At 44.4% G+C, this 9105-nt stretch overlaps 1 protein-coding gene across 1 annotated transcript; it reads right to left on the reverse strand.

Moving 5' to 3' along the window:
• Positions 1-1462: 1462 nt before the first annotated feature.
• Positions 1463-2924, reverse strand: LOC136451693 (zinc finger protein GIS3-like). The gene has a single exon (XM_066452380.1). It carries the CDS (start codon positions 2712-2714, stop codon positions 1902-1904), a length of 813 nt encoding a protein of 270 aa, XP_066308477.1. The 5' UTR covers positions 2715-2924; the 3' UTR covers positions 1463-1901.
• Between the last annotated feature and the right edge of the window lie 6181 nt (positions 2925-9105).

A 9105-nucleotide genomic window follows, 5' to 3' on the forward strand; every position in this document is an offset into this window, starting at 1 on the left:
CTGTGTTCTTTCTACCGGTGGCTAGCTGCCCTCTTTTATAGACGGCGCCCAGCCTCATTTCTCTTATTATGTATTTGGTCGTGCACTTGTTTAATGCTATGCACTTGAACTAGATCATGCACCTGTTAGTTGTGAACTTGTTATGTATTTGGTCGTGCACTTGTTTAATGCTATGCACTGTGGGTCAGTATTTCGTATTGAATTTTCGCATATCGACCGTGTTCGACATAATTCCGCTCGAATTGGTTCGTTTTCGAAATTCTAGATATTCCGTAAGTTCGTGTTCGTTTTCGTGTCCGGCTTGTCCGCTTTCGCTTTCGCTTTCGTATTTCAAATGTAAAAGTAGAAAACGATTGAGAAGTTTTTCGACCGAGTTCGACCGTTTTCATCCTTAGATAAGAGGAGCCAAATCAACCGGTCGAGGTTTTATTAGCATTTCTCAAATGTAAAGTTGGCAAGGACCGATGGATCATGTAAAGGCTCGTGCATGGTCGTCCACCAGTACTACAGTGCCCTAGCTAGAGCTCCTGTAGCTGTAGTTCCGGGTTGTCGACACGTAAGCCCCAACAGTGAAGGGACATGCTGCACCACGCCGCGTACGTACACCGAGCAAAAGCGAGCATAGGGCTAGCATGCCTGTCACTTCGATCGATCTCCGCAAGGCAAGTACACGGCACACAGTGGCGCATGCATGCTTTTCTGTTCTCCGATCGACGAGTACCCGCCGGACCGGCCGGAACACCACCCACCATACGCAAACCTCTCTCTGGTGACTGGTCACTGGTGCGCGCACTCGCTCCGACGAGACGACGCCTCCTCGCCGATCGCCGTGCGCCCGGCCGTGCCAGGTGCTGCCGCGTCCAAATCCAAACCCAATCACGCGGGCGCACGCACGAGAACGACCCGGCGGTAGCAATCCGGCATGTGTTGCACATCTCACATATATATACAGCGTGCTGACTCACTCACTGACGACGTGAGGAGGCAGCTCGCAGCACACAGGGTCATCAGCTGCGTGTGCGTGTGCTCTATCACCAGCTAAGCTAGCTAACCCTAGGGGTAACCATCAGTAGAAAAGCAGCTTTGCAGTGGTAGTTAATTAATTGCCAAAGAAGAAATGGTTGGGAGGGGGGCGTGATCTCCTTTTTGGTAACATGCGTTGATGCATGTTGAATTTGGAGGGTTAAAATATGCTTAGCCCCTTAGTTAACTAGTTGAAGGAAACAGATAAAGTGACAAAGTCTATATACGGTGGCATCACAAAGGCAAGAGGAAAATGACTCATGGAGCACTAAAGGCAGCAGCAGCTGGCCTGGAGAGAGAGAGAGAGAGAGAGAGAGAGGTTTATGCATGTTCAACTTCAACCTATATACAAAAAAAACTCTCATTCCCATCACATCGCCTAGATCAGCAAACCAAATCAAACACGGCCTCATTCATCACTGATTTTTAAGTACTAAATAATTTATATTATTACTAGTAGTAGCTGGCCGGGTTAATACAGCAGCAACCAAAGAAAAAAAAATGGGCGGCATGCATTGTACTGAAGAAAATGGCAGAGAGCGAGATTGACTGATGGATAGACGGATCAACCAAAAATTTACAGGGTCTGCCCAGCATGGCCATCGTCCTTGAGATCATCATCATGCACATCAATTAGCTAGAACCGGAATCTTACAGGTGGCTTACACGCATGCAGCTCTCCGAATCCCAGCAACTAAAACATAATTACTAGCGCTAATTACCTAGCCAGGGACGATCGATCTTAGTACAGACGTACTTTTTAGTAGTAGCAGCAGTAGTACTAGTAGGTGATGAATTCTCTTTTACCAAGGCCGGCGACAGTGCGTGGCAGCTCGCTCGCGCGCGCGATCGAGCTCCATCGACGACGACCGGCCAAGTCACAAGCCGGCGGGCGCAAGGCTGAGCTGCAGGTCCAGCCCCAGGGCGTCCTCCGGCCCGGTGACCACGGGCTCCGCCACCACCGCCATCCCAGGGCCAGCTGCCATGCAGGGGTATCTCCCCAGGGCGGCCGCCGTGCTCACGTGGACCATCCGCCCGCTGTGGTCGTCGGTGACGTAGGGCACCGAGGCGGCGCCGGCGGCGGAGGGCGCCGGGGTGTAGGAGAACACGGCCGGCGACGCCGTCACGGCGGCGGCCGGGGTGGCGCGCGACGACGGGAACACGCAGTTGTGGGAGACGTGGAACTGCTGGCCCTGCGGGCCCCCGGCCACGGCGGCGGCGCGCGGGGAGAAGTAGACCCAGCTCGTGGGCGCCGCGTCGCCTCCGCCGCCGAGGAGGTGCGGCGGCGGCACGAAGGCGGACACCATCGGGTTGGCGCGCGGGTAGAGCGCGGCGGCCCCGGCCGCGACGCGGCCAGCGGCCGCGGCCGCGGCCTGCATCTGCGCGCGCTTGAGCTGCTGCCGCTCCTTCTTGTGCGCGTTCTGGTGGCCGCCCAGCGCCTGCGAGTTGGCGAACTCGCGGCAGCAGTACTGGCACTCGTACCTCCGCCCGTCGCCGGCCACCGTGGCCGTGGCCGTGGTCGTGGTGGTAGACGAGGACGACGAGTCAGACCCTCCGCCCCCGTTACCGCACGCCGGCGCCTCCTCCGGCTCGGCTTCCGCCGCCTCCGTCTCCCGGCCCGCCAGCTCGTGCCGCTCCTCCTCGGAGACGTGGAAGCCGAAGAGCTTTAGCCTGGGGCTAATCGTGTTCATGACTGCTTAGCTAGTACTCAGCAACTGCAGCAGCAGAGATGGAGAGAGGAGGTAGTAGTGGAAGTGACTGTCAAAGCTGGAGGAGGTGCTTGGGTTAGAGGGAGCTGTGTCAGGTCAGAAGGGGCAGTATATATAAGACCTGGAGCCTGGAGCTTGCTGGAGGCACACAGCACACCCGAGTGGATATAATCAGCTCTGCCTCTGCTCAACGAGTCATTTGAATACTCTACATGCATGAACAGAGGCTCCTGATATTATAACCCTTGCGGTGGCTATGTTTCCCTCTCCAGTCTCCAGTGGTGCTAGCACCTTTCTTGCTCGCATTGTTTATTTGCCCCCTGCACTTTAGAGAGAGAAGGACGATCGATCGATCGATCGGTGCAACTGCATCTGCAGAGAGAGAGAGAGAGAGAGAGAGAGAGAGTAGCTGCTGTGGCTGTGAACAGGAGAAGCAGGGAATTCACAAAAGACAGCGTTGAGGTCTAGATTGCGCTTGTCCGGGCTCCATGTTGCGGAGTATTCTAAGTGTGTGACCTCCTCGTTGGTTTCTGACGATCGACACCCGCACCACCGGGTTTATACTAAGAAATAAAACCTCAGCTCCTAATTAATCAGCTAGCTAGCTAGCAGCCTGTTCGTTTAGCTGGGCTTGTTCGTTACTGGATCGTAAAGAAGTACTGCTGGCTGGTTTGGTGTGAGAAAAAAATACTGTTCTGGCTAAAAATTTACGATCAGTTTACGAGAGAATAATCCCAGCCGAACAGGCCTGTAGATTGGTGAGAGGAGCTAGGTAGACTGATTAAGTGGCCAACTAATACGTACTAGGGACGGATTAGTTTACTCGGCCTGATTGCCGCAGGATATGGATGCTCAGTTACGTTGTTTATCATATGCTACGTAATGCGATACTTTTTTGCCCTGACAACGCCGTGGTGTTGTGTAGAGATGAGGCAATGCATTACAATAATGCAGGCCCTTTTGGTGTTATATATAGATATGTGTATATATAACTATACGTATATGTTATTATATAGCCTGATCGATTATATTGGCATTGTTCATGTACTATGTAGAAAGAGAAGAGCTGGGGACCATATGCAGGCATGTGCAGGAGCTAAGCGCCATCCACTTAGCTTGTTCTTGATTAGAGTAGCTTAGTTGTAATTATTTTCTAGTACAGTGTAAAGTTTCAAAGCTCATGTGTGGGAGATGCAGAAGTTCATGATATATATATATATATATATATATATATATATATATATATATATATATATATATATATATATATATATATATATATATATATATATATATATATATATATATATATATACACTACTACTATTAAAGTTCTCTTTAGTAACATCTATACAAAATTGGTTGTGTATTTGTCTTTATTAAAGTGTATGCTGGAATGTATATGTATGTACGTATGTGTACATTTTGTTCCCTTGTGTGTGGGGCTTTCCTATCATGATGATGGAGCGACATGCATGACCTCGGCAAAGAATCTCTTTGTACGTAGTAGTCCCATCACTGGAACCATTATTGTGTTCTTGTAATGCAAAATTCTTACATACTTCAGCAAGAAAAGAACCCTAGAACATGACATTTTTTAAAGAAAAAACAGAATGGACCAGCACCTACTCCTATGTATGAATTTTTACACTAATTGAATGGTAATTCCCATCACTGGAACCATTATTGTGTTCTTGCAATGCAAATTCTTATATACTTCAGCAAGAAAAGAACCCTAGAACATGACATTTTTTAAAGAAAAAAATGGACCAGCACCTACTCCTATGTATGTATTTTTACACTAATTGAATGGTAATTTGCATGTATGATGTATTATGTATATACGTATATACATTCGCATTCATGTACGGCAAAAGTTAACGTACAGCTAGTATAACTAGACCGAAGGAATAAACCATATGCATACTACTGTCAGTGGAAAGACCCGGCCGGCCTCTCTATGGTCAATCCATAATAGCGGCGTAGTGCTCAGTTAATGATTCCAATCATGCCAGAATATCTTTGGAGATATCATCGGGTAAGACATGGAATAAGAATTCCTTTTCCACACACACGCCTAGTTAAGATCAGCTAACACTACGTAAAAAACGATTTTTAGCAACAGTTCAAATTTTTTTTAGGGGCGGCTGGTGATGGAGCCGCCCCTACAGTGACGTGCTTCGGGTGCTCAGACACCAGCTGCCCCTACAAATGGAACAGCAGGGACGACTGGTGATACGAGCCGCCACTATAAATGGGGTCTGATTTATAGGGGCGGCTCAATCACCAGCCGCCCTGAGAGTTGCTATTTGTAGGGACGGCTGGTGATTCAGCCGCCCCTACAAATGCCCCTGTATATATAGATCCGATTTATAGGGGCGGCTCAATCACCAGCCGCCTCTACAAATGACCTACATATAACACAACTGCAGCACCTTCTTTCTCCTCGGGTCACTCACTCCAACCTGTAAAAGAAAGGTGGAAAGGCCTTGGGCACCTCCTAAAAATTACTCTACTAAGGGGTGAAGGTTTTGGTCTCAAATCCTTTGGTGGAGAGGTTGTAGAAGGTAAGAAAATACTATTCCATACTTTTTTGAAGTTTTAATGGTTGGTTAGTGAGTAATTAGAGTTTTGTTTTTTCTCTCTCTTCTATGATGCTTGAGCTACTTATGAAGCAAATTAGACCTAATTTTTAAATGTACTAGGGTAAATTAGGGAGGGGAACAAAATCATACCCTTATTTGGTCCATGTTTCTTAATTTTAGTGAACAATTAGTTAGTTTTATGGATGTTTCATGTGCATGTGGATCTAGATCTAGGGTTTGGTTTTTTTATTAATTTTGATTTTATAAATTTATGTTTGATGAAATTGGACTAGGGTTTGTATGAAAGATATTGGGTAAAGTATAATTGTTGCTAATTGTTGTCTTTGAAATTGTTTATTGTAATCAATAAATATGTATTTTAATTATTTATGGATAAATGGGCCATTAATTAATTTTCCTCTACCATGGTGTGTTTGTATGCTTCATGGAATTATATTAGATTTATATTCATATATATCTGAAGTATATACAATTATTCTCAAGTAATTATTAATTTGTTTCATTTTTATATATATTTGAATAAGTAGTCATTTAATGTTTGTTTTGTTGTTGTTGTAAAAGATGGAGTACAGAAACTCTTGGATGTATGGTTCGTTAAGGTTCAATGTAGGTTTTCGTGAAGAGGTGGATAAATTTATTGAAAGCCACAAAGAAGCATGCAACGATATTGAAAGAGAATAATGATACAATTATTTGCCTATGTAAAGATTGCAAAAACCGTATGGCATCGACAGATGTGACTATCATCAGATCACATTTGATTATACGAGGATTTGTTGAGGACTACACAGTGTGAATTCATCATGGTGAAACGGTTATTGTTAACGACGAGGATGAGGATGAATACGAACGACGAAACCATAGAATCCTTGTCCCAATATTCAGCAGAGCTTGATGCACTGAATAGATTTTGAGTTTGGCAATGAACAAGGTGGTGATGCTGGTGGTTGGGATGGTAACGATGAAGGTGGTGCCAATAATGATGGTGGAGCACGTGTCGGGGATGAAGATGATTTGGAGGACATAATTCGAGCCCTTGGACCTAGAGATTTTACTAAATAGCCTGAAAGGTCTAGAAAATTTGGAAAGGGTGACAAAAGTATAGAAGGAGACTGTGTATGGTGTTGAAAAGGGTTGTCCGACACATTGGACATTGCTACATTTTGTGCTTGAGCTGCTCATCCTAAAGGCTAAGTACTGGCTGGTCAGACTGTAGTTTCAATGATCTATTGCATCTCCTGTCATGGTGCTGCCACAACCAAACTCAGTTCCCGCCAACACCTACCAAGCGAAGAAGGTCATAAGTCCATTGACAATGGGGGTTGAAAAAATCCATACATGCCCCAACCACTGTATACTTTTTCGTGGTGAAACGTTCAAGTCACTGGATAAATGTCCCCGATGTGGGGCTAGCCGGTACAAGAACAATGGCCTTTACGGTGGGGATGAAGCCTCCACAGGGAAAAAGAGGAATAAGAAGGGTACAAAAAAGGTGGTACAAGAATCTCAGCCCCCAAAGAACACTCCATTAGGCAACGATGCAAAGCAGAGAAGAATTCCTGTCTTGGTAATGTGGTACCTACCAGTGACCGACCGCTTGAGACATATCTTCCTAAACCCTAAAGAAGCCACACTCATGACATAGTGGGATGATGAGCGCAAGGTGGATGATGATAAGATTGCACACCCGGCTGATTGTAGTCAGTGGCAAAGGTTTAATGAGAAGCACAAAGAATTCAGCGATGACCCAAGGAATGTACGATTTGGCTTGAGCACCGATGGAATGAATCCCTTCAATGAGAGGATGAGCGACCACAGCACATGGCCAGTGATCTTGAGCATGTACAACATCCCAACATGGTTGTGTCAGAAGAGAAAGTACCTTCTCCTCGCTATTTTTATTTCTGGCCCTAGACAACCAGGCATTGATATAGACGTGTTCCTTGAGCCTTTGATGCAAGAAATAGAGAGGCTATGGAGGCATGGGGAGCAGATATATGATGCGTTCTGAAAGGAGGACTTCATATATAGAGCAATAATATTTCTTACTACAAATGATTACTCCATGCTGTTTGCTTTGTCTAGACAGATCAAAGGAAAGACGGGATGCTTGGTTTGCTTGGATGGTACTACATGGGTGTACCTGGATGCATCCAAGAAGATAGTTTACCTAAGGAACTGATGCTTCTTAAAGACAAGTCACAAGTACCACAATAAATTATTCTTTAGATTTTATGACAACGCCCTAGAGATTGAACCCCCTTCGAAGAGATGTCATAACGGAGAACACTGTGTATAGAATGGTGAAAAACATACAGCGTCGTCTATGGAAAGAAGAATCTGGATAGGGACGAACAGAGATAGAAGAACACCTCATATTGAAGGAGTACCTTTCAAGAAACAATCGATCTTCTTTCAGTATCTGCCTTATATGCCAGACTTGGAGGTCCCCCATGCCATTGATGCTATGTACGTGTAGAAGAGTGTCTTTGAGAGTCTCATTGCTACCTTGATGGACACAGGCAAGTCAAAGGAATGGTCTGAAAGCACGAAAGACATGGTGCAGCTAAACATGAGGCCATAGCTTCACCCGGTACCTAAGGCTAATGAAAATACACTCTGCCCGCTGGCGTGCTTCAATCTAACACCAGACGAGAAGAGAGCTATATGCACTTCCCTAAGGAGGATCAAAGTCCCGACTAGATTTTCAGCAAATGTGAAGAAGCTAGTATCGATGAAGGACTTGTCAATAACACACTATAAGGCTCACGATTGCCATGTGATACTGATAGTGTTTCTACCTATTGCAATCAGGGCTATAAAGCCAAAGTTCTTGAAAATGACCATCACCCGCATGTGCTACTTTTTTTCGAAGATCTCATAGAAGACGATTGATAAGCAAGAGCTGAGTGATATACATGAATTTGTGGTGGAGACACAAAATCAACTGGAGATGTGTTTACCTCCTGCTTTTTTTTGATATAATGCCACATCTCATGATTCATATGGTTGCCTTCGGGAAACAGCACATTATTAGAGTTGATGGCGTGGACGATGTTAAAGCTTACAATAACTACAATGAGATGTCGCTATTCACAGACTTTCCTAAGAAGATCAGTGTTGTGAAAAAGAACCTCCCCAAAGACATAATGCCATGGGAACAAAAATGTATCAAGGAGAAAGTCATTACAACGGGCTAGCTAGTTGTTGAACGTGGAGTGTTTGTATAAGTGTGTGTTTGTAAGACTTCATTTATGCATGCGTGTGAGACTATATATTTATGTACGTGTGTAAGACTACATATTTTTGTATGTGTGTGAGACTACATTTTATGCATGTGTGTGAGACTACCCTTTGCAACATCCAGATAACTCTATTTGAACATCCACTCTATTACTATTAAAACTTTATGAAATCACTTAACACTTTATGAAATGAAGAAATAACCTAAAATAAAAGTAGGAGATCTCGATGAGTTATACAACTTTTATATTCATCACCTTTACAGCTGAAATCATTTAGTGTTTGAAAATCAGGTTCGAAGCTGTCATTTTCTAAAATTTAAAATTTGAATTGTTTAAAATTAGTGACAAAGATAGATGACTAGACTAAAATGATAGAGCATAATTTTATAAAATTTTAGGAAAAAAAACCATCACATTTGGAGTTAGTATGAGTTATACAACTCATACTAAAAGTTGTACATGTTGACTGAGTTATACAACTTTTATGTTTACAACATTTTTATTTTATTTCATTTAATGTCA

Source organism: Miscanthus floridulus, chromosome 5 (genome assembly GCF_019320115.1).
Source record: "Miscanthus floridulus cultivar M001 chromosome 5, ASM1932011v1, whole genome shotgun sequence".
In the NCBI taxonomy this organism is placed as follows: Eukaryota; Viridiplantae; Streptophyta; class Magnoliopsida; order Poales; family Poaceae; genus Miscanthus; species Miscanthus floridulus.

Coding starts and splice junctions, on each gene's coding strand:
- LOC136451693 (XM_066452380.1), bottom strand. CDS start 2,714: ATGAACACGATTAGCCCCAGGCTAAAGCTCTTCGGCTTCCACGTCTCC.